The 25,954-nt window shown below is 43.7% G+C and overlaps 1 protein-coding gene across 1 annotated transcript in view; it reads right to left on the reverse strand.

Moving 5' to 3' along the window:
- Nucleotides 1-573: 573 nt before the first annotated feature.
- The window catches only part of FKBP9 (FKBP prolyl isomerase 9), a 43,523-nt gene continuing 18,142 nt past the window's right edge, over nucleotides 574-25,954 (reverse strand). The window contains exons 5-10 of the mRNA XM_061414169.1: nucleotides 23,624-23,813; nucleotides 19,367-19,512; nucleotides 11,297-11,483; nucleotides 7,360-7,505; nucleotides 5,674-5,837; nucleotides 574-2,271 (exon numbers count right to left, since the gene is read on the reverse strand). Coding sequence (XP_061270153.1) covers nucleotides 2,095-2,271; nucleotides 5,674-5,837; nucleotides 7,360-7,505; nucleotides 11,297-11,483; nucleotides 19,367-19,512; nucleotides 23,624-23,813 — 1,010 coding nt within the window. The 3' untranslated portion in view covers nucleotides 574-2,094. The remainder of the gene's footprint in view (nucleotides 2,272-5,673; nucleotides 5,838-7,359; nucleotides 7,506-11,296; nucleotides 11,484-19,366; nucleotides 19,513-23,623; nucleotides 23,814-25,954) is intronic.

Raw genomic sequence — 25,954 nt, forward strand, 5'->3', positions numbered from 1 at the left:
TGTGCCATAACTAGAGAGGCTGTGGGCTGCCACTAAGACCTGATGCAGCCAAATATTTTTTTTTTAAGAGTAAATCAGAACACCAGCCCCTGAGCTCCTTGCCCTCTGGCTTCAGATTGGCTTCAGCTGATGGGAGCAGGACGGAGAAGATGAGTGTTTCCTCTCTCACCACTCTGCCCACTGCCAGCCACAGTTCTGGGGGTGGCTGTGTCCCTCCACCCACTCCTACCAGGCAGCCCTGCCCAGGCTCCCCCTGACCCTTCAGTCCCAGCATTAGATCGGCTTCCCACTCTTGACACCCAACAGCAGTCATGGGTACCTTGGCATCCTGACTGCACCGCCCCGCCCCAACCCCACCACACTCGTGTAAAGAGTCTTTTCATTCACTTCTCTTCAGACGTCCCACTTGAGTGTATGTTTCCAGCCAAGACCCTGACAGATACACCCCCTTTCTACTGTACAGCGATCTTCCACTTCTTTCAACTCACTCCTGCTGGGTTTTTAACCAAGGGGATTCTGGGGGCATGGCGTATTCTTATGGGAGAAATGGACCTTCAAATAAAACACAAAACCTGATAATTCAATATTTTATATATGAAAAATTCATTTTCCAACATTTGTTCCACTGAATGAGTGCACAGCATTTTCAGGAACTATCTCAGGGCTACATCAGTACAAAATAGTTTAAATTAGTCAAACAAAGTCGCTTCAAAAGGAAAATCATTGGTTACTTCAGGGTGAGTGCCACCACCATGAGGGGACATAGGCAGCAAGGTGGTTACTGCATAACATGACAGGTCAGCAGGCACAGTGTCCTACACAGAGAGGCCCCAGGCCTTAGGGCACTTCCTTCTCCGGGACAGAGGGGTGACAGAAATACATCACTTCGTTTATGCTCACCTGTTGGGATGACATTTCTGTCTTGGCTACAGTGAGATAACTCGAGTGTGGCTGAGCCATCAGCCCTACTTGTATCTATCTGATCGAAGGATTCAGGGCGGGAAGAGAGGGTGCTATGGGATAGAGTGATGAGAATAAGAAAGAGTAAAGCAGACAATCTTACGTGACAAATGCAGAATCAATTTCTCTGCTCATGGTACAACATGCCTTATGTCTGGTCCACTGATTTTCTTTGTAACCTCCAAGTTACCTGGCCAATAGAAGGACAACAAGGTGGGATGTGATTAACCAGAAAAGTGTGTGTGTGTGTGTGTGTGTGTGTAGGCATGGTGGAGACCGGGCATTACCAGGGGTGTGTGTGTGTGTGTGTGTGTGTGTGTGTAGGCATGGTGGAGACAGGGCATTACCAGGTGTGTGTGTGTGTGTGTGTAGGCATGGTGGAGACTGGGCATTACCAGGTGTGTGTGTGTGTGTGTGTGTGTGTGTAGGTAGGCATGGTGGAGACAGGGCATTACCAGCTGTGTGTGTGTGTAGGCATCGTGGAGACTGGGAATTACCAGGTGTGTGTGTGTGTGTTTAGGCATGGTGGAGACTGGGAATTACCAAGTGTGTGTGTGTGTGTGTGTTTAGGCGTGTTGGAGACTGGGATTTACCAGGTGTGTGTGTGTGTGTGTAGGCGTGGTGGAGACTGGGCATTACCAGGTCTTGTATAGGCTGCTAAGAAGTTTCCTGGGGCTGTCTGGGAATGCTGCTGGGACCTGCCCTCTCTTTTCTAGCCACCTGGAGAACACTTTGAAAACACCAGCAAGTTAACATTTTTAATCCTCTTTATGTAGATATCCCAGACACATTTTCCTCTGTTCCCTCCAAGATGATTGCAACTTCTGTATGATGCTGTTTTCCTTTAATAACAAAACCACCCACCCAGAAGGCTCACAAAACAATAGCTGACAATGCAGCACTTTGACTATTCTACACCACCCATGCGAAGGCCCCCGCACTGATTTTATGTAGTGTCACTGGCATCAGCCTAAAATTCTCACCATGAATATCAACCCACCCTGATGTATGTCCCAGGAGCTATGTGATCCGTCGACTACTTGCTGACCATCCCCTTCTGAGAGACCCGCGCACCCTCAGTGCACATTCTGCCACAACAGGGGCTTGGTATCACGCGAGTGGCTCATGGCAGGTTTAGAGTTCATCGTGTTTTGTCTCCTGGTCTTTGAGTTTAAATTCCTCAGCCGTGACCTTCCCATCTCCATTTCGGTCCTGGTTGGTGAACATATTCTTCACGATCATCTCAGCATCGAATCCAGGAGCGAGTTTCCCTTTTCCAGATGCCACCTGGGCATGAATGTACTCTGAGAACTGGAGAGAAAGAGGCAGTACAGACCATGAGACAGGGTAGCCGAAGACACCAAGCTGGAGCCTGAACAAGGCGGTCCTGGGACAGTGGGGTTGGAATTTGAGTCTGAGCCAGCACAACAGACAAAATCTTCTGAGCTATATGATCTAGATTTTTTTCCTCCAGCACGCGTGCTCAGTCTCTTCAGTTGTGTCCAATTCTGTGACCCCATGGACTGTAGCCCACCAGGCTCCTCTGTCCATGGGATTCTCTAGGCAAGAATACTGGAGTGGGTTGCCATGCCCTCCTCCAGGGGATCTTCCTGACCCAGAGGTAGAACCCGTATCTTCTGCATCACCTGCACTGCAAGCAGATTCTTCACCTCTGAGCCACCAGGGATGGCTTTAACCTCTGGATGCAGGTTAAAAACCTTGGACAAAATGACTATAGGAGTGCTTAGGTTCCAGGCAGCCAGTACCTAGCAGTCACTGGAACTATCCTGTTTCCCTAAATCAACACTTAGTTTTCCACCTACGACTGATCCCCTAATCATCCTTGCCTCTGAAAATTCATTCATTCATACAATAAAACCTTACTGTCTACTGTATGCTGAGCAGCATTCTAGAGCCTAAAGATTCATCAATAAACAAAACATCCTGCTCTTGTAATTCTAGCATACACTAGTGGAAAAGATACACTATTAAAAAGGAACATTTAGAATATTTTGCAAACACTAAAAAAGGAACATTTAAAAGGTAAGTAAACTACATATTAAGTTAGAAAATAAAATGCTCCAGAGAAAGGAAAGAGTCAGCCAAGTCAGGAAGATCAAGAGTACAGCCAGGGGAATTGGTTTAAGTATCAATTCGGTGGTCAGGGTAAATGCACAGTGCTAAAGAGAAGTGTGTATCGAGGCTTAAAGGAAGTGAGGGAACAAGCCTAGCAGTTACCTAGGGGAAATGTCTGCTGAGCAGAGAACAGCCGGTGCAAAGGCCCCGGGTGGACACATGCCCAGTGTGTTTACAGCACAGCAAAGGGAGAGTCGATGGAAGGAGGGCACAGCGAGCAGGTGGTAGAGGGCTTTGTGGGGCCCTTGGGGGCCACTGCAAAGACTTTGAATATAAAGGCATGTATGATTAGGCCAACAAATACAGCTGTTCTCTTACTGCTCGGCCAGCCCTTGCTTCACCTACACCCTACTCACAAGAAACCCTGCCCCAGCTAGTGATTGCTCTCCTCTTTATGCCAAAACAGCTCCACCTGCTAGTTTATTAAAGGGAAATATCTGCCCTCATGATGGTCTTAACCTGAGGGCCTGTGAGGGTTGTGTCCTAGCTGCTGGTTTCCTTGGTAACTGATGAGCCAACCTGACATTAATTCCCCTATTAATGGTAGCCTCCTTCACCTCCCGGAGAAGGCAATGACACCCCACTCCAGTACTCTTGCCTGGAAAATCCCATGGACAGAGGAGCCTGGTAGGCTGCAGTCCATGGGGTCGCTGAGCATCAGACATGACTGAGTGACTTCCCTTTCACTTTTCACTTTCATGCATTGGAGAAGGAAATGGCAACCCACCCCAGCGTTCTTGCCTGGAGAATCCCAGGGACGGGGAGCCTGGTGGGCTGCTGTCTCTGGGGTCGCACAGAGTCGGACACGACTGCAGCGACTTAGCAGCAGCAGCAGCCTTCTCCCCTGGGTAGTAAAGGTTCCTGCTATGTCCTATCTACCATATACTGTGGGGGTGACACTCCAGGACCTTTGCTGCAGACATGGAAGATCCCTGTTCAATAAGTTGTTGATGTCTCTGTCACCATCTCCAGGCTCTTTCTGCAGTCTCCAGGCTGGACAACTACAAGGGTTTGGGGCCTGCGGGATGCTGCCTGACGGGAGGCTTCTGCAGAGTTCTGAGATGAAGCAGGCCCTGTTCCAACTCACGTTTTAGAAGGACCACTCTGGCTGCTGTGAGGGGCAAGGGTGTGAGCAGGAAGACCTCTGCAGAGGTCCATGGGAGGTGATGGACACTGGATTGAGGTGCGATGGAGCGGAGGTGGTGAGAAGTGGTCAAGTTCTGGGTATATTTTCAAGAAAGAGCTAGAATAATTTCCTGATGGATTTAATCTAGCCTGTGAGAGGAAGAGGAGAGATGACTGGGTGCTCTCACCTGAGCAACTGGAAGGGAAGTGCTGTCATCGAATGAGATGGGAAAGGCTTTGGGTGAAGCAAGTTTTTGTGGGGATATTGGGGGTTCAGTGAATGACGATGTCAAGTGGGCAGCTGATACCTTAGTGTGAAGAGGACAGAAGACAGGCCCGGAGCTGCCAATCTAGAAGCCATCAGAATGAAGACGATAAAGCCTTAGGATGGGAGGGGGTCACCAAGGGATGATGTCAAGGGGGAGGAGAGCAAAGTTCAGGACTTAGCCTGGGGCCCTCCACTCTGAAAAGCCCTGGGAGAAGCAGCTACCAGTGAGGCAGAAGGAACCTGGGGAAACTGTGAGGTGGAAGCCAGGAAAAGAAGGTGTCTCAAAAAGCAAACAGCTGTGCTAAAGCAAGCTTGCGAACTGACCATTGGGTTCAGTGCCTGAGCAAGAAACCAAGTTCAGTGGCGTGGAGGATAAAAACCCAACAGGACTGGGTGTAAAAGAGATTAGGAGGAAAGGAACTGGAGGCAGGAAGGACAGACAACTCTTGAGGCTTCTGCTGTAAAGAAAGCAAAAAAAATAAAAGAAATGGGAAGATGCATTAATAAAGAAAAACAGCAGCATGCTCTTAAGCTAATGGGAATAGTCCAGAAGTTGGGAAAATGTGGATGATAGAAGAGAGAAGGGGAGAAGGCTGGAGCCACATCCTTGAACAAGGAGATGGGAACAGGCAGAGACCTGAAACTCCCCAGAGCTGCGACAAGACAAAGACTCTCTTGCCCAGCTCCACAAAGGGTGTCTCATTCAGGAGAAACAACACAGGATCTAGACGATCAAGACATCTACAAACCACTGGATGGCTGTACAAACTTGGGCAAGCCACTTACCTTCTTTGTGCACAGCTGTTTTCTTCTGAAAAATAGGGGTGATTACCCGGCTGTCATGAGGGCTAAGCAAGATAATATATGTGAAAAACACTTAGAACCATGCAGGCCGCAGTGAGCACCCAGGAACGAAGAACTGAGTCCAGATCCGTGAGCCGTGGAATCAACCCCTGAACTTCTCAGGGCCTCAGTTTCTTCAAAGAGGAACTGTGAGCTTCGACTTAGAGGACTTAGTGTGTGTGTGTGCAAGCGCCTGACACACGAGCATGCAGTTTACAGATCACAAGGAGCAAGCAGCGGTATCCTCACTCTGAGTGGGTTCACATTCAGGATAGGTGCCCCAGCCCAGGGAGCTTCCCTGAGCTCCTTGGGCCCCACTTGTATTCAACAAGGTCAGTTACCTCTTCCAGGAGGACTTCTCCATCACCATCCTTGTCGATCTCTTCAAAGAGGTTGGCTGACACCTCACCGTTCCATACGAACATGTACCCCTCTGGCAGGCCAGCCACGAGCTCTAGCAGCTCGATGTCAAACACCAGCACGGCACTGCCGGGCACTTCTCCATCTGCCACAGGACAGGGGTGGAGGTGGCATTAACAACAAGGCAGCGAGCATGCCCCTCTGCCCCCCGCCCCAACACCCAGGCTCTGGCTGCCTCATGGATGGAGGAATCTCTTGGGACAGCAAAAAGTTCAGCCTCAGCAAGTGGTTTTTCCAAACTGTAGGTAGTGAGTCTCAAATCAATTTAAAGAATGAGACCAACGTTTTTTTAAATTAGTGAGAGAATAAAATCAGAGTACATTATACATAAAAAGGATAGATACTATTTTATGGAACTTAGTTTTAATCATATAAAACTAAATCTATACGTATTATTGTTGTTGCTCAGTCATTAAGTCATGTCCAACTCTTTGTGACCCCATGGACTGTAGCCCACCAGACTCTTGTATCCGTGGGGTTCTCTAGGTAAGAATACTGGAGTGGTTTGCCTTTCCTTTCTCCAGAGGATCTTCCCGGAGCAGGGATGAAACCCTCAGCTGCTGCATTGGCTGGCAGGTTCTTTACCACTGAGCCACCAGGGAAGCCCATATGTATACATATACGAGGTATAAATTGTATGCTTATGCATAACACTAATTGGGAGATAAAATGTAATTCTTACTGTGTCTTGGTGAAAAGAAGTTTAAAAGCAACCAGCAGAGACTACAATGGTACAACTTTTGAATAACTTTAACCACAGAACTTTAAGAATAATACATTATGCCTTAAAATCATGAGCCATGATGTGATTTGTAAACACAAATTCTAGAACAGTATATACAGTATGGGCCCAAAATAACTTAGAAGTATGTGACTATAATAAATGTAATGTGTATTATTTTAAATTATATATTGTAATTAATTATATGTCATGGGAGTATAATCTTACAGGATACATTTTTTTTTAAGTGTTTTTTCTCAGATTGGGGAAAATAGCATAGAGTATATCTTCTCCAATTATTTAAAAAATTTGAAAAAATCAATCCAAAGTGCCTATCACTTCTGTAAATTAGCACTTCCCATCTACTCCATTTCCAAACAGCAAAAGTACAAGAACTGAAAAAGAAGGGGTTCCCGCCAAACCCCATGAGGAGGGTTCATTTTGGCCAAAATCATGAATCAAACCATAATAGCTGTGAGGGCAAATACCACCAGTATTTCCAGAACTTGACACCAATCTTTTCCACAAGGAAATCTTCTTAGATAGCTTCTTAGATAGCATTCCACTGTCCCAGGAAACAGTTTCCCAAGGAAGCGCCGAGCTCATCTGGGAAGCCCTTTCAGTGACATTTCCCACACGTGAGTCTAAAGAGTCAAGGGTTTTTTGTTTTTTTTTCTCCCACAGAAACCCCTGCTTAATCCCATTAACATGGCACTCACACCAAATTCATGGGGTTTTGAAATAAAAATGCTAAAGACTTGAATAAAAACCACAGCTTTTCTGGGTTGGGGTTTTAAATGGAAGAAGCATATTGTGTTAGAACATCAAAAAGCACAAAATACAAACAATGACCATGTCCCAGATGCCTTTTCTACTACAGACTCACCCACGCCAGCCTCGCCGTAGCCCAGGTGGGGCGGAATGATCACAGTCCGCTTCTCTCCAACGCACATCTCTCTGAGACCCATATCCATTCCCAACACGACCTGTCCAAATCCTAAAACGATGTTATACGTTTTGCCTAAATTCCACCTGAAAATGAAACAGAAGAATCTCTGGTTAGGCCATCAACCCACTGGTACTTGAGCATGTCTTCCTGAGAACATGTCACTTCTGTGATCTTTCTGCCAAAGATACAGAACTCCTGTGGAATCATAAGGACACAAACCCACACTGAGGGACAGTCTGCAAAACAACCAGCCTGTAATCACCAAGTTTCAAGGTGAAAATCAAGGGACGACTGAGGAACTGGTTGAGAGTTTTGGGCATATTGCAATGAATCCTCTTGTTATAAAAGACCTTACAGAACATTTGGCAAAACAAGTGGGATATGCGTAAATACCTGCTAAGTCACTCAGTTTTAGTCAGTGTTCTGAAATTTTAGTCAGAAATTTTCATGAAAATTTTAAAAATATGTAATGTAGTTAAGACCCAGATTTGCATTCAGCAAGACCTGAGTCTGAATCCTGGTTCTGCCGCTTAATTTGACAGAAATATAGTTTTACAGTTTCCTCATCTATAAAATAGAGATAATAACAGCTATTGCACAGGATATTCTAAATAGCAAATAATATGCTTGGCACGGAGGAGAGCAAGCATCAGGAGCTCAATAAATGGACAGCCTTGAGAGTGCGACATGCTTGTGCCTGTAACACTCTATGACTCCAGAATAATAACAGTTAACTTGGGCCATGCTTTTAATGAGCCTTGATGCCCAAAATCCCAAGAGAATCCAAATAAAAGTCACCTCAATCAGTACTGAAAGTAAATCTATTTTCAAATTGATGCATTCCTATCACTTCCTAAAAGCAAACAATGGGAATATTCTTCAAATCCAAAGAAACATCTCCTGGCTATCTTGGTGCCCCCTTGATATCCATCACCAGGTGGTGACAAGGAAGGTACCGCCCCTTTGGTCACCTCCCCTTCTCACGCTTCCTAGCCTCCTGCAGGCGAAGGGCCAAAACAGCATTGGCATCTGTCCCACCTGGGGTGAAAGGGAAACAAAGCCAGTTCCAGAACACTGGACGCCTTGGCCCCAGGCCTGAGGGAGGGCTCGTCCTCTGCCCTACCCCAACACAACCCTCCTTTGTCAGCAGCACAGAGGCGCCCTCACACTGCCTCTCTCCAGGGACCCTGGGCAACTTCCCATGGGACAGTTGGGTTTCAAAATCTTACAGAATATCCAAGAACTCATTGAGTTATCAAACAACAAGTGTTTATTCTTTTCTGAGGCCAGTTTCAACACACATGAAGAGAACCCTCTAAACAAGAAACTTGTTTTTACATGTCATCTCTGAAAACCCAGCTCATTCTTTTCCCTCAAGTCATCCTTTTATTTTTGATTTGCCAGTTTCTGTCTCAGACATTCTCCTCATTCCTTCTGTGTATTCCCGGCTTCCCATTCGCCGCAAGCTTCCTGCTTCCTGCCTACAGGCAGCCCTCTCTGGCTCTCCACCCACGTTCCCCTCTCTCCCTTCCATCACAGACTCTCCCAGTCGCGATCAATGAGCAACAACAGCCGCACCTGCCAAGCTGTTAATAGAGCCCACGTGGGCTTGGGGTGGGGCCAGACCCCATCCTCCAGAAGAAGCTACTCCCACACACAGGTAAGCCTTCTCCTGCCGCACTTCCCACGACTCTGGTACTCTGAAACTTCCACCCAGGAGAGAACCTGCAGGGCCGCCCAGACACTGCTCTTTCGTGTCAATGTACACGTGACACAAATGACTCTCGTGGTTCAGGATGGAGTCTCTGGGAAGAGGAAGGAGTGTCACGTGGCTCCTGCATGCTCTGTAAGAATATTGTGCATCCGCCAAACAGGCCTCAGAAGCAGGAAATCGGATTCCCCCACCCCACAAGAGACGCATATCCTGATCCACCAAAGAAATTCCTTTGTTCATTTCCCACCCCCACTTCCCCTTTCCAAAGCTGTAGGAGGACCAACAAGAATAGGAATGTCAGCCCCAGCAATGACAGCTGGCCATCAGCCTTACAGGCTGTCCTAACCTTGTTTTCCCATGCACAAGCTCACTGAACCCAGAACAAATGCAAGCCATGCTTCTTCCCCACTGTCCTCCACAAGTTTCTAATCATTAGTGCAGTGAAGTTTGTTGTAAGCTAGATTCTCCTGTAAATCTGGGCCCCAGGAGCTAGAGCATATTTCATTGATTCTGTAATGCACATTTTTTCACATTTTAATTTCTTCTTGATTTGGGATACATCTTACAACAGACATCATGTTGTTATTTTTTGACAGCGTTCTTAGTTTCTTGAGATACATAAAATGATGCTTCTAACAACCAACACATTTTAGATCTGATGAAATACATTAAATGCTTTAGGTCTCAAAGCACCAGAGAGAATGCTCTGAGCAGTATGTCCCTCAAGCTATCCACACCTAGCCACACTCTGTCACCTGAGGCTAGAAGACAAAGGGATGGGTAAGAAGGAGATAAGACCCTCTCCATCTAGAATAAATGCAGTAGCACATATTTATATGAAGCTGTTCTTTCTCCTTAAGACTAAACTTAGGATTCTAAGCCAGGCTCAGTACAAAAATGGATGTACTTATATGGAGACACAAAGAAAGGCTGAAAATGTTTCCTTCCCAAAGAGAATAACATATTACCTTGGCTCAGATGGTAAAGAATCCGCCTGTAATGCAGGAGACCTGGGTTCAATCCCTGGGTTGGGAAGATCCCCTGGAGAAGGGAACAGCTACCTCCTCCAGTATTCTAGCCTGGAGAATTCCATGGACAGAGGAGTCTGGCAGGCTACAGTCCATGGGGTCGCAGAGTTGGACGTGACTGAGCGACTTTCACTTCCAAAGACAATCTAAAGATTCAGATACATAAGGAGCAAAGCTCCTTTTACCTGCATGATACTAGTATACACTGTTGATTCCTAGTAATATGGTTTTAGATTCATCTCAATTAACATTTATAAAATACTTCCTTTGCGTTCTGTTCTGGGCTAAGTGTAAGGAGTAAAAAGATGAATAAACATGCTGAGTATCTAAGGTGTTCAGACCAGCAACAGTGATAGAAACAAAAACAGCTACAAGGTGTGTGCGCAGCTCAATCTCTCAGTCGTGTCCGACGCTAGTGACGCCATGGACTGTAGCCCGCCAGGCTCCTCTGTCCATGGGATTTCCCAGGTGAGAATACTGGAGTGCGTTGCCATTTCCTCCTCCAGGGGATCTTCCTGACCCAGGGATCAAAGCCACGTCTCCTGTGTCTCATGCATTGGCAGGCGAATTCTTTACCACTGAGCCACCTGGGAAGCCCCCAACTAAAAGGCAGGTAATACATAAAACATTATGAGACTACAGAAGTGAGAACAGTTGATTCTTCCTAGGAACTAGGCAAAGACCTTGCGAAAAGGGAAGGCACTTAGGCCAGGGCAGAAGTTGGCCAGAAGGAAGGATGAACGCGGTGCATATCCTGCACCACGGCACACGGCACCCCTGGGCGGCCGAAGACGGACCTCAGCAGAAGATGAGACTGCTGAGGCAGAACGGAGCGACAAGAGAGCCTCACGTGCCTCCAGAGAGACTCTGGAGCTTGGATTTTATCTGTGGGTTAATTTTTAAAGACAGTAGTTACGAGATCTTTTCAGACAGTTTCAAGGGGACAAGATGAGACCGTTCAGAGGGAACTCTTAGAACAAGGTACCAGAGTAGTGACGTACACTTAAGATACACAGTGCAAAGGCATGGAAATAAAAGCCCTCGATGAGTATCGGGACAAGAAAAGGGGGGCCACGGGAATACCGACTGTAATCCGCCAGGCTCACACCCCACCGATCCCTGCTGCCCTTACGTGGAATCCAGCAGGGTCCCGTCCAGAAGTGAGGCATTGTAGTGATACTTGAGGTAATCCCCTTTCTTACTCAGCACTGAGCAGTCAGGGGGTTTGTAGTGGGAGGTGATGCTGATGGAGTCTGACGGGTTGTGAAAGTCAATCACGTGGATGTCAAACACCAGCACGGCCGAGCCAGGGATGTTCCCTAGAGGACAGACACAGGCAATTAGAATACTAGCAGCACACCTGACCCCCGTGTCACCAGATACTCCTCACAGACCTCAATGAGAAATGCAGGGACTCAGCCATGTAATCCTAGGGATGCTGGAAGAACAAAGCTAGAAGGGCTGTTAAAATGTAAACTAACTCAGTTTTATAGATGGGGAAACTGAGGCACAGATTTGTCCAGGGTCCACAGTCAGGAGCACAGTTTGGACTAAAAGTCAAGACAGTACACTACTGCCCCATGGAATGGTTAAGCCTGAAAGACTTACAGCTAAGTTCATCAGAGATGAGAAAACTAAAGCTCAGCCAGTTAACACTTGCCCCGCTCCTGCTAGAAGAGGTGAGATAAGAAAATCAGTTAGAAAAATAAAATCACTTTAGTGCCCTACCACTGCTCAAGAGAAGCAAAACAACAGTAACTTCATGGGGGGAAGTTCAGTTCAGTCGCTGAGCTGTGTCCAACTCTTTGCGACCCCACAGACTGCAGCACGCCAGGCTTCCCTGTCCATCACCAACTCCCGGAACTTGCTCACACTCATGTCCATTGAGTCAGTGATGCTATCCAACAATCTCATCCTCTGTCATCCCCTTCTCCTCCTGCCTTCAATCTTTCCCAGCATCAGGGTCTTTCCCAGCATCAGCATCATGGGGGAAAATACCTAGCTAAAACTGGCCCATATACACTCCTTAAGATATACACCTAACAGTTCACAAAGTGCTTTATGACACGTCCTGTTCTATACAAAGTTATTGCACTTCCACTTTTGAGAACATTATCTCACATCGTATATGAGATAATGTTTTACACTGTGTGTGTGCGTGTGTGTGTGCGCGCTAAGTCACTTCAGTTGTGTCTGACTCTTTGTGACCCAGTGAACCATAGCCTGCCAGGCTGCTCTGTCCATGGGATACTCCAGGCATGAATACTGGAGTGGGTAGCCATGCTCTTCTCCAGGGGATCTTCCGACCCTGGGATTGAACCCACATCTCTTACATCTCCTGCAATGGCAGGCAGGTCCTTTACCACTAGAGCCACCTGGGAAGCCCATTTTACACATTACAAAGCATTTTTCACATACATTCTCTTATTAAATCTCTGCAGCAACCTTGTTGGGTAAATATTATCATAAATTCAGGAACAGCAATTCCTGCATGAATTTAATGACCGCTTCTAGGGAGGCATCAGTTGTTAACCACATTTGCCAAATCATTTCAGAATTTAAATGTAAAAGATTTGTAAACAATAATACTTAGAATCAAGAATGTATAATATTTTCATTAGCATTTTGCAGACAAGGAAACCAACTCATATATAACTAGTTCAAGAAAATAACACAGCTATCAACAGAATTCAGTAGAGATACGTGAACATCAACAGCCCCTCCTCACCCCGATCTCCCAACTCCCACCATGTACTTTTCTGTTTTTTGTCTGCTTTCTCTCTAACACATACTTAATGGATAGGTGCTTATTAAGTACCAGGCACTCTTGTAAGTGCTTTAGATGTATTAGTTTATTTAATCTCATTATAATCATATTCCCAACCTACAGATGAGGAAACCGAGGCACAGGTTTAGACACCTGCCCGAAGTTACCAAGGTGTAATTAGAGAAGCTTGTGCGTCCACAGCAGAACACAGGTGCCTGATATTCACTAGTGATGGGGAGTTGCTAACGTGAGCAGTAACAAGATACAGGATCTTTTCCATAGGAACCAGGTACTGCAAACTGCCATAGGAAGGTGCTCAGAAACCAGAGTCAAGGGCCGCTCTCTGCAGGAAACAGGACATGCTAACAGGGGTGAGTGGCTGTGGAGCCATCTCAGTGGTTTCTCAATCTTGGTTATCCCTTACAATCGACTGGGAATGAACCTTGAAAACATTATGCTCTGACACAGAAAGACAAATATTGTATGTTTTCAATTATGTGAGACACTTGGAATAGGCAAACTCGTGGAGACAGAAAGTAGAATGACGGTTCACGTGGGCTGGAGGGAGAGAGGGTAATGGAGAGTTTGGGATGATGGAAAAGTTCTGGGTATGTTGATGGTTATACCACATTGTGAATAAATTCAATGGCACAGAACTGTAAACTTTAAAAAGTGTTTAAATGGTAAATATGTACATTTTACCACAATAAAAATTAATTCACCACATTCACAGAATAAAAGAAAAAATCATGATGACCTGAAAAAAAAATCACCTGGGTGCCCTCTAAGATTCAGATTTAGCTTATCTAGTGCAGTGGTCTGTCTCGGTCTTGGGTGCTATCAGGATGTCCTGCAGAACTGGGTGAAAATACAAAGGGCCAGGGCTTTTCCCAGGCAGCCCCTTTGGTTCTGTAATCTTTTAGCTCTCAGGTGATTCTCTTCTGTGACAGCACCAACATTTGAGAACAGCTGAACTAGAGTGCCGCCAGGCATAGTATGTTCTGTTTTGTTTCCCAGGGCTTTTGTGTTGCTTTGTTTTGCCCCTCTAAGGGGCAGCCAAGTTTAAGGAACACTGTGCTAAATGGTCTGTAAGTGAGCAGTGGATGCTATTTAGGAAGCCCTTGAATCATGGTGCTGGAGAAGACTCGAGAGTCCCTTGGACATCAAGGAGATCAAACCAGTCCATCCTAAAGGAAATCAACCCTGAATATTCATTGGAAGGGCTGATGCTGAAGCTCCAGTACTTTGACGACCTGATGCAAAGAGTCAACCAGGGAACAGAACCTGATGCTGGGAAAGATTGAAGGCAAAAGGAGAAGAGGGCAGCAGAGGATGAAATGGTTAGATAGCATCACTGACTCAAGAGACATGAATTTGAGCAAACTCCAAGAGATACTGAAGGACAGGGAAGCCTGGCATGCTGCAGTTCATGGGGTCGCAAAGAGTTGGACACGACTGAGCGACTGAACATCTCCATGAAGAGGACCAGGCTGCAGGCCATGGTTGGTATAGGAGATTGGTGAGAAAGAAAGCTGCATCTTGAGCAGTTCCATTAACTTCTCTGAAGAAAGTATGTGGATGAAGCCCAGAAAGGGACAAGGACCTGATGGCACTGGGCCAATGCAAATTTAACCTCCCTGTGCCAACTGTATGACTGAACTACATTCAAGATGGCTGTTCTCTTGCTCTCTGTACTGCCCCTGCTTGACCAATTCCTGCTTCACTCACATCACTGTCCAATTATCTTAATCACAGTGCTTAATCAGTAACTGCCTACAGGTGTGGCCGGTGCCAGATGCTGGTTTTCCTAGTAACTGATGATGAGCCAACCTGATGACAGTTCCCCCTATAAATGGTGGCCCATTCTCCCCAGTGTAGGGGAGCAAAATTTACCACCCCAAAACATCTCTTTGACATGTGCATTATTTCAAGTTGAGAGCAAGACCCAAAAGACTCAAACAAAAACCCTCTTTTATCTCCTACTTAACTGCCTAAAGAATGTAGATAGAGGACCTGTTCGGGGGTAGGGGAGGTGGGGAGCTATACCATAGATTACTACAGTATGAATTAGGTGTGTAGACAGGGAGGAAACTAGCAGTCTGTTAGTTAAAATTTCTCTCAGGTCCCAATGTCTGTGTGGCCTAACAAATATCTGTATACCTAACACTTGCTTTACCTTCTCCAAGTCAATCACCTTCCTCCCTTTTGAAGTCTGAAAACACTACACCCAACATCCTCTTCTGTCTTTAGCTAAAGGTGATGTTAAGGCGAGGGCTTCAAACATTTTGGTGAGTTACTCAGTTTCCTTAGATTCCTCCCATATATACGTCCTTAAACTTTGATTTTCTCCTGTTATTCTGTCTCATATCAATTTAATTCCTAGACCAGCCAGAAGAACCTAGAAGCATAGAGGAAATGATTTTCCTCCCCATTACCAGCAAACTTGAAATCTAGCTTTTCATCATGGCACCAGCCTCCTCTTTGAATAAACCCATAACCAATGCAGAAAAGTAGTCGTCAATTTTCTCCACTAGATAAGCTTCCTCAAGAAGAGACACAGATGACGAAAAAATAAAGCCGACTGGCACTTTGGACCAGAAGGAAGCTTGGTGACTCCTTGGAAGCATGGGTTTCCTCTGAGAGCTCTGGGACTTCCGGTTGGAGTCCTCAGTTCTCCATATATGGGTATCAACAAGTCACAGCCTAATGGAAAGGCATTCTTCCCCTCCACTTGTGACACAGGCAGTAAGAACCCTGGGTCCAATTCAGCTCCATACTAATTAGCTATTGTGGCCTCCGGCAAATGACTCAACCTCTTTGGGGCTCATGTTCTTAACTGAGAACTGTTTTGAAGTTTGAACGAGCTTATATATGAGAAGTCTTTGAGAGTATGGGTCAAACATTAGCTTCTCTTTCAACTTTTGAAAAAGAGTGCTTAAAAGAAAATGTGCTCAAGAGAGGGGGGAGATATATGTATACTAATAGCTGATTCATTCTGTTGTACAGCAGAAACTAACATTATAAAACAACTATCCTCCAATTTAAAAAAAAGGTAATGTGGAAGTTGGGGGGCAGAAAACCATTGAGGAAGTGATGCTTCCACAACCCTGCAGTAGAATTTATTCTCCACTTCACGGTCGGGAACATATCCAGGTGCTCTAAAGTTAGGGCTGAACCCCATGGAACAAAGCAGACAGTAAAAAGGCCCAGAGCCTTTACAGAAGGACCGTCCCCTCCCCTCCATCAACCCTGTAAGAGAACATAACTGCAACAAAATGAAATGCTGATCAATTGGAGAACCCAAGAAGAGCCCAGCATTTCTTCCTTCCACAAATATTCCCGATCCTGTGGTATTCGGTAAGGAAGCTACAGATTTCCTCTGGGTCCTGACACCCTTCTAAGGTCAGTCCCTCCATGATTAAAGTTAGGTCCTGTGCAAATCCTGCAGAAGGCTAGAGGTACTTGTTAACCAACAGGTCAGAGACAGATCCTGTGCAAGAGCACCTGGGTGTTACTTGCCAGGGTGCCCCTCCCTCCATGGCAACACATGATTCAGGGTGAAGCAGCCTTGTGCCCAGAAAATTTATGAGACTTCAAATGCTTCCCAGAACTTTATATAATTCTTTGCAAACTATCTCATACTTGAGAGAAAGCCAAAAGTAGAAAAATAATTTAACCAAATGTTTTCCATCAGCAATATTCTTCTTAGGGAAAGGAAGAATTAGTTCTAAGGGCATACAAAACAGGGTACTCTGAAAGTATTTGTTTATTCCTGTATGTATTTGTCTAGAAGTAGATATTTGCATGGGGCTTCCCTGGTGGCTCAGCAGTAAAGAATCTACCTGCAGTGCAGGAGGTGTAGGAGCTGTGGGTTCAATCCCTAGGTTGGAAAGATCCCAGAGGAGGGCATGGCAACCCACTCAAGTATTCTTGCCTGAAGAGTCCCACAAACAGAGAAGCCTGGATGGCTGCAGTCCACAGGGTTGCACAGATTTGAACAGGACTGAAGTGACTTAGTACAGCACAGATATTTACATAATACAAAAAAAAAAAGACCATCAAGACACTAGACAAACAGGACAGGAAGTGAGGCCTGCTGAATGATCTTAAGATCGTAAGCTGTGACTTCTTATGGCTTTATAACAGAAATTTAAGTCAGAGAAAAAAATACAACCAACCTGGGGCTTCTTAGACCTTTCAAACAAATCCTACTGGGAAAATTCTGAAATCCATATGATAGATGCAGTAGTAGAAGTCAGAAGAGGGTTAACGAAATGAATGTGTACAGCCAGCCAGGCCAGCCAGCAAAAAGAACACAAAAGCAAAACAATACTGCATCAACTATTCCTAAGTTAGCAAAGTTCCTGGTATATTAGAAAAAAAGAAAGGAAATATGGTTTGGAATAGATATGCATATTTGCACAAATATGGTTTATGCAACCATTAAAATTCTATGCAACCTGTTGGCATAAAACACTGTTCACAACAAATTAGGTAAAGAGAAATTACAAAGTAATATGTGTAGATGATCACAATTTTTGTCAGTATTTATTAGTGTAAATGGATATGTATTTCCTTTTACCAATACAGATTCACATATACTCAAGATACAGAAGTATACAACCACTTTATAGTTGTATTAGTTTCCTAATGCTGCTGTAACAAATTACCACAAACTTGGTGGCTTAAAACAACAGAAATGTATTCTTATAACTCAGGGGTCAAAGTCTAAACTAAAGTTATTGGCAGGGATGCGTTTCTTTTGGAGGTTTCAGAGGAGAATCTGTTTTCTCATCTTTCAAGCTTCTCAAGGTCACCCTTCTTCCTCGGCTTGTGGCCCCTTCCTCCAGTTTCTCAGTCAGCAGCCTAGCATTTTCTCCTCTCTCTGGTCTCTTATAAAGATCCTGCTGCTGCTGCTGCTGCTGCTAAGTCACTTCAGTCATATCTAACTCTGTGCGACCCCATAGACGGCAGCCCACCAGGCTCCCCCGTCTCTGGGATTCTCCAGGCAAGAACACTGGAGTGGGTTGCCATTTCCTTCTCCAATGCAGGAAAGTGAAAAGTGAAAGTGAAGTTGCTCAGTCGTGTCCGACTTTTAGCGACTCCATGGACTGCAGCCTACCAGGCTCCTCCGTACATGGGATTTTCCAGGCAAGAGTACTGGAGTGGGGTGCCATTGCCTTCTCCATATAAAGATCCTAGGAAGTACATTAAGGCCATCTGGATGATCCAGGATAACCTCCTCATCTCAAGACCCTCACCTTAATTATATCTGCAAAGTCTCTTTTGCCATGTAAAATAGCATATTCACATGTTCTGCAGATTAGAACATGGACATCTTTGTGGCCAGTATTCCATCTACCATATTAATAATGCTTATTCCTGGCTGGTGAGATTATGGGAAATTTTTGTTGTTGATGAGCTCTGTTTTCTTTTTCTAAAGTCAACATATATGATGTGATTTTTTAAAAAAGTTTGCTCTTTGGGTGACAAATATTCTAAAACTGGATTAATATGATAACTGTACATCTCAATACATTTACTAAAAGTCATTGAGTTGTATACCTAAAATAGGTGAATTTTATGGCATATTTCAATAAAGTTGTTAAAAACAAAAACCAAAATACAATGCACAGTATAGCAAATACAGACAACAATATTATAATCATCAAACTTGCTCATTATCAATTATCCCAACCCCCTCAAAAAAATGGTAATTATGTACCATGACAGAAGGGCTTCCCAGATGGCTCAGTGGTAAAGAATCTCCCTGCTAATACAGGAGACTCAGGTTTGATCCCTGTGTCAGGTTCGATCCCTAGGTCAGGAACATCCCCTGGAGTAGGAAATGGGAACCCATTCCAGTATTCTTGCCTGGGAAATCCCATGGCCAGAGGAACCTGGCAGGCTATACAGTCCATGGGGTCGCAAAGAGTCGGACACAACTGAGCGACTGAACACACACCATGATAGAGGTGCTAATTATCACTACAATGGCAATCACATTACAATATATAAACATATCAAAATAGCATGTACACTTTAAATGCACACAATGTTATATGTCAAATATACTTCAACAAAAGAAGCGGGAGTTGGCATTTACTTTCAAATAGCTCAACAAAGAGAAAATAGTTTTACACATACGGAAAAAATAAATACATAGCAAGATGTTAACAACTGGTGAATCTAAGTGGAGTTCATTGCACAGTTCTTTCAACTCTGATGTAGTTTTAAATTTTTCAAAAGGAAGACGGGCAGGGGGTAACAGGGAGAAACGGCAGAGCGCCTCTAGAAACTAGAGTTATATTTGAGCATTCAAGTCTGAGGCTAGACTTTCGCTTCTATGCTTTGGCTCTCAAGAGGCCCTATTCCAAGCATTGTGGAAGCAGCAATTAGTGCTCTCAGTTTATCCTAGAAGCACCCAGAGCTCACCTCTTCCTTCCTCACCATACCCCAGGTGAGGGGGGACCACGATCCTCCGCTTCTCTCCGATGCAGACGCCAAGTAAACCTTCATCAATCCCAGGAATCACGTAGCCCTGCCCAATGTACGTGTCAAAAGTGCGGTTCCGGGAGTAGCTGGGAAAGAGGAAAAGAGCTTGGTCACAAGGGACGCCGCAGTTGCTGTGGAACAGGTTCCATGAAGCAGCCAGAGCTCGGAGGCCTCCAGACCAGAGATGCGGTGCACCCTAGAGCCGGAGGACGAGCCAGGAAACATGCTTCCCTGAAATGGCGAACAAGGGTCCACACACGGCGTGGGAGCTGCTTCCAGCAGAAATGCTCACATAAAGAAGCCCTCCAGCACTTGGCTTTAGTCAGGCTATGAACTGGATGCAGGTTACAAGAAGCAACCATGCAGGAATGTAGCTAATGGAAACAGGACTGTACTCTTGGGGACCATGTTTAGTCAATGAAAAAAGCATCAAGGGGTCCTTAACAGAAACTAAGAATTTATCTGTGAGCTCCTGTAAACAGTTTTATTTAGAAGTTTTAAAGTCTTCTATTACTCTAATATAAAGTTTCAAAGGAAAGCCAAAAAAGGGAAAAAATTTAAAAAGAAATTAAGAATTTCTCTAAAGAGGAGAACACCTGTTTACGTGAGACATGAATATTTGGACTGCCAGAAAAGTAGTATATGTACTGAGAGCAGTTTAACTCTCCAGTCTCCACCAGGGCCTGGATGAACCCTCCCTGCTGTAATTGCTGCTCATCAAGCCACCGCTGGGTGAGTACCTGCCTTTCTCAATGTCTCTGGCAGGAGACCCAAGCATTCCGCTCAGTGGAGAGATCCAACCTCTCTGGTTCTGATTACACTATGAGTTTGGAGAGAATTGGGATAAATTTCCCAAAGCCTGGTGATTCCAGAATAAAATAATAAAACTTCAAACGTCAGATCTGCTACCAAACTGAACTGCAATGATCTGCGCCCATTACCCACCCTTACATGGCGCAGATGTGGCAAAAAGCTTGTCCTGAAAGAGCCAGTTCACTATCAGTGTCTCTTCAAACACAGCCCAAGGATGATGGCCTCAGAGAGAATGGCCAGCAGTGGGGGCAGGGAGATGAAAAGGCAGAGCTGTGAGGCGCTCTTCCTTCTCAGCACCCCTCAGGGACCACAGAGCCACAGAGCATGAAGAAATGACAGTATCAAGTGACTCTCCTCAGCCAGGAAGCAGATTATTTACATAATTATCTGCATTTCATTGTATATGAATGGAAGACCTATTAAATCATCACACTAGTTCCCTGTGAAGAGGGGAACTAGGAGGTTGATGGTCAAGGAGAGGGGGAAAATTCTTCCTTGTTTATCCTTTTATACTTCTAGAATTTTAAATCATGTCAATGTATCACTTAATAGGAAAAAAAAATGTTTAAAGAGAAAAAGAAAAAAAAAATAAAGAGAAAAAGAATATTCTCTATCATACAAATTAAAAAGTTACCATAGCTAAAGGTGTGATAGTGGCCCAGGAATAATAGCTAGATCACTGGAAAGGGATAAAAATTCTAGACCAAGACTCAAAGTGTATGTAAGAATTTAGTACATAATAAATGTCAGATTTTGGATGAGTGAGGAAAAGACAAGTTATTCAATAGTGCTGGAAAAACTAGCTAACCATCTGGGAAAAAAACATTTAGATCCTTATGGTCATACTGAACACCACAATAAATTCCAGATGGATTACAGATTTAAACATGAAAGAGTTTACAAGCATGGAGAGAGTCTGTGGAAGGTTTTTAATATTTGCCTCAAGTGGTGAAAATGGAAGGGGTTGATGTGAAATTATTACATTTTACTAAATATCTTTGCATTGTTTCACTTATACAATAAGAACATAATAGTTTCTCAAATAAAAATTCTAATAGAGAATATTTTAAAGGATAAAAAAAACAATGAGAAAGGCATGAGGAAAATACAGGTAGATATTTATATACCCTAGGCGAGGGGAGAACTTTTAGCAAGTTATCCAAAACAGAATATATATGTGTAAGAATTTACATAAGAATAAAGGAAGCCATAAAGTAGATGTGGAATGCATTTAACAACATAAAAGGTTATATTTAAAACAGAACAAAAATCACAATAACCAAAATTAAAATGCAAATAAATAAGCAATATGCCTTCAACAATATGCAACCATAAAAGAGTTAATATCTTTAATGTATCAAAATCCAAATTAATAAGAAAAGGACAAATGCCAATATCCTCAATATAAAAACAGGCAAAAGACACAACCAGGTAAATCACAAAAGAAAACATCCAAATAGTCAATAAACATTTTAAAGAATTTCAACCTTAATAGCAATCAAATAAACTCCGATTAAAATTATAAAATTCTATTTTTCTCCTATAAATTAGCAAAAATAATTTATAAATGATACCTAATGTTGCTGAGTTTGCAGGGAATGGGGTACTCTTAGTGATGTAAAACCTTCCTTAAGGATAGCTTAGTAGTTATATCAAAAGCTGTAAAAATACACCTAACTTTAGATCTAGAGATTCTTCTAGACATTTATCCTAAGGAAATAATTATATTATTTAAGATTTTACTACAAAAGTAAGTACTGCAGCTCTACTTAGAACATCAAAAGGTAGAAAATAATGAGGACTGATTACTAAATTAAAGCAAATCTTTATAATGGAATATTACTTAGCTCTTAAGATGAGTTAGATCCCAGTATACTAAAATGGAAATCTGTTTGAAACCTAAGAAAACTGTGGTTCCATTAATAAGGGAAGAAATCTGGTATCTACTTGGAAAATGGCCTTTCAACTAGAAATATAATTCCAGGGAATAAAAGACAGAACCAAGCTCATATGTGACTCAATCACACACATGTGCACTAACACACACATACAGACACACTGAGTTTTTTTGATAGAAAAAGAATAAAAACAACTCCATGTCATCAGTGGGGAATGGTTAAATAAATATGGTATGGTCACCCAATTCACTACACAGACAAAAAAATGAGTTCTCTCAATGCATTAATATGGAAAAAGTCCCAAAGTGAAAAAAAGCAAGGGGCAGAATAGTGCATATAGTACATAGCATTATGTTCCGTATGGATATATAATACATAATGTTATATATGTGTGCATATAGTATTCTATATGCTATATTCTATAAAGGGAGAAGATATTAATAATATAACAATTGTATTTGATTATATCTGCATTAGAAAAAAATCCACACGCTTGAAGAATAAGAAAAGAAACTTATTAATAAAAGTGGTTAACTCTAAGTGGCTTGTGGAGAGGGGGATGTAAGGTTGGCAGGGGTGATTAATACAACATATCTTAATGCATATTTTGTTTTAATTTTGAACAATGTAACTATTGCCTTTTTCCAAAAAATCAAATGAAAAATTTAAAAGAAGGGATCCTAGGAGCAGGAAATGACTTATGCAAATAAAAGTATACCATATAAAAATTCTTCTGTAATGTTTCCAGATGACTAATTAAACAGGAAGCCTCTTACCTCAGAGAGACAAGAAGACTGCTGTCACTACTTGTTTGCTCTATAGGAAGCTAAAGGAATGTCTCCCAAACAACACAAACCAAATGCCTGTTGCCTGATCAAGACTGCAAGCTAAGCGTGATAAACAATACAAAACTGAGTAATGACAGGCTCAGTAATTAGCCTCCTAATTAGTATCAGGATGGGAGGAGCATAATGCAGTCAAACAGTTCCTGCAGCAGATAAGTCATCAAAGTTTGCAAAGCGCTTCCACCCACCTTCTCTCTTTAATCTAACCATCTCTCTGAGAAAGGAGCTAACAACAGGCAAAAAACTGATGCTCAGAGAGGTTAAATGCCTCAGTGCACCACATACAGGGCCTGGAATCCAGGTCTCCTGATACTAGGTCTGTTCTCTTTCCATCCTACGGCCTGGACTTCACTTCCAGTCACTTCCCGTCTCAGACTCAAGAGCTGGGTTTGTACTTGGATCATTGAGCACGGTCTACAGGGGTGGTGGGAGTTAGCATGAGCCCTCCTGCTTTCCTACAGAGCCCAGGGAGACTGTTCTAACAGCCTCTGAAGGAATTCAGTATCAAACAATACAAACCTATATGGAAGATGAAAATACTAACTCCAGATCAGCACTGACAAGCATACAGATCATGGTCCCGCCAGCTGTAAACTGCAGTTAATAGATGTTCTGGTCAGTGAAGGACCCTGTTTGCTCACCTGGAATCAAAGAATGTGCCGTCCAGGAGCGTGCCGTTGTAATGATACCTGAGAAAGTCCCCGCTTTGACTTCGTCGCTCACAGTTTTCAGGCACTACTTTATTCTCAATGGAAATGCCATCCTTAGGGTTATGGAGGTCCAATAACGCAACATCAAACACCAGAGATGCCTGACCAGGAATGTCTTTCCCTAGAGTGGAATGAAGTAAGATGATGAAATCAGGACACAAGATTTAGAAGTACTGTAACTACAATTCAACACCCACAGCATTGGTGTTACACATTCCTTGAAGTTTTCAAGCCAAGGAAATAAATGTTCTTTCACGTCTTGGGTGGTTCCCCATGGAACCTTCTGTCTCACTATGGTGTCCAATCGTGGGCTGACAGGTATAATTTGAAGCCTGGCTTCCTCAGAAACAGGAGCAAACCAGTATTAATGACATGGAGACCACTGTGACCACATTTTCTATGCTTGTGCTTGCAAATCAAGGCCTTGTGTGGGAGGTTATGCACCCACATGCAAACCCAAATACATACCTCTGTGGGCTTCTATTTGTGTACAGATGCAAATCGCAGACATTCCAAAGCTCGGACATGGTTCTGGAGAACACTACCTAGACTTGTTCTTTGGAACTCGTAGTCAATTTTCAAAAAATTTATTTTATTGAAGTATAGTTGCTTTATAATGTGTTAATTTTTGCTGTATAGAAAAGTGATTCAGTCATATATATATTTTTTCATATTCTTTTCCATTATGGTTTACTGCAGGACACTGATTGTAGTTCCCTGTTCTATACAGTAGAAGCATGTTGCCCCTTCATTCCATACACAATAGCTTCCATCTGCTAATTCCAAACTCCCCATCCATTCCTTTCCCACCGCCCTCCCCCTTGGCAACCACAAGTCTGTTCTCTGTCTGGGAACTCGCAGCTAATTTTTTAAAGAGGCAAAAATTCACTCCTTTAAATGCATCCAAAACAACATATAAACAAAACTAAAGTTAGCTAAGAGGGGGGAAAAAATGCCACCCACAATCCAAAATAGAAATAGTCCTCAAATCATGTCTATCTCATTTCAGGGTGGTACTGCTTCTCTTGGATATTCCTGGCAGTGAGGATTTATTGAATATGTGCAATGGGATAATGCACATGAAGAGATTACTGGGCACTAACTCTTCTTGCAGAGGTCAACATCCACCAATACCTGACTCTAAACCCAGGACTCTGGGATAAAAGGAAGTTAGTGACCTGACAAACACCTCTGTCAACACTCTTACTTGCCATTTGTTACGCCGTAAAAGGAGAAGGCCTGGGCAAGCGAACCACTGGGCATCCCGAGCCTGTGCTCCTTCAGCTGTCTCTGTTGCAGAACCATTCCCCCGTCTCCTTTCCTTCAGAGGAATGGTGAAGTCTGCTGAAAGTGGGCTGCCAAGCTGGCCTCTGGAATGCCAGATGTGATCAATGCCTCAATTGCAGGTGTGGGTATGGGAGGGTGTGTGTAGAATGTTAATCTTTTGTACTTTTCTCTATCTTTTAATTTAATAGAAAATAGAACACCTTAAAGTTCCACTTAACCCTGAAAGTGAAATGAAAATGTTTGTCTTCAGTCGTGTTCGACTCTTTGTGACCCCATGGACTGTAGCCCACCAGGCTCCTCTGTCCATGGAATTTTCCAGGCAAGAATACTGGAGTGGGTTACCATTTCCTTCTCCAGGGGATTTTCCTACCCAGGGATCAAACCCACATTGCAGGCAGATTCTTTACTGTCTGAGCCACCAGGGAAGCCCTAGTGTTTAAATTTTTCTAGCATTATTAGGTACTACCTGAATGTTTGCTTTTTTATAACAACTTTCAGTTCAGTTCAGTGGCTCAGTCATGTCCAACTCTTTGCAACCCCATAGACTGCAGCAGGCCAGGTCTCCCTGTCCATCATCAGCTCCCGGAGTTTACTCAAACTCATGTCCATTGAGTTGATGATGCCATCCAACCATCTTATCTTCTGTCATCCCCTTCTCCTCCAGCCTTCAGTCTTTTCCAGCATCAGGGTCTTTTCCAACAAGTCAGTTCTTCAAATCAGGTGGCCAAAGTACTGGAGTTTCAGCTTCAGTATCACTCCTTCCAATGAATATTCAGGACTGATTTCCTTTAGGATGGACTGGTTGGATCTCCACTCCCTGGTTGCTGTCCAAGGGACTCTCAAGAGTCTTCTCCAACACCACAGTTCAAAAGCATCAATTCGTTGGTGCTCAGCTTTCTTTATAGTCCAACTCTCACATCCATACATGACTACTGGAAAAACCATAACTTTGACTAGATGGACCTTTGTTGGTAA

This window comes from Bos javanicus, chromosome 4, assembly GCF_032452875.1.
Source record: "Bos javanicus breed banteng chromosome 4, ARS-OSU_banteng_1.0, whole genome shotgun sequence".
Lineage (NCBI taxonomy): Eukaryota > Metazoa > Chordata > Mammalia > Artiodactyla > Bovidae > Bos > Bos javanicus.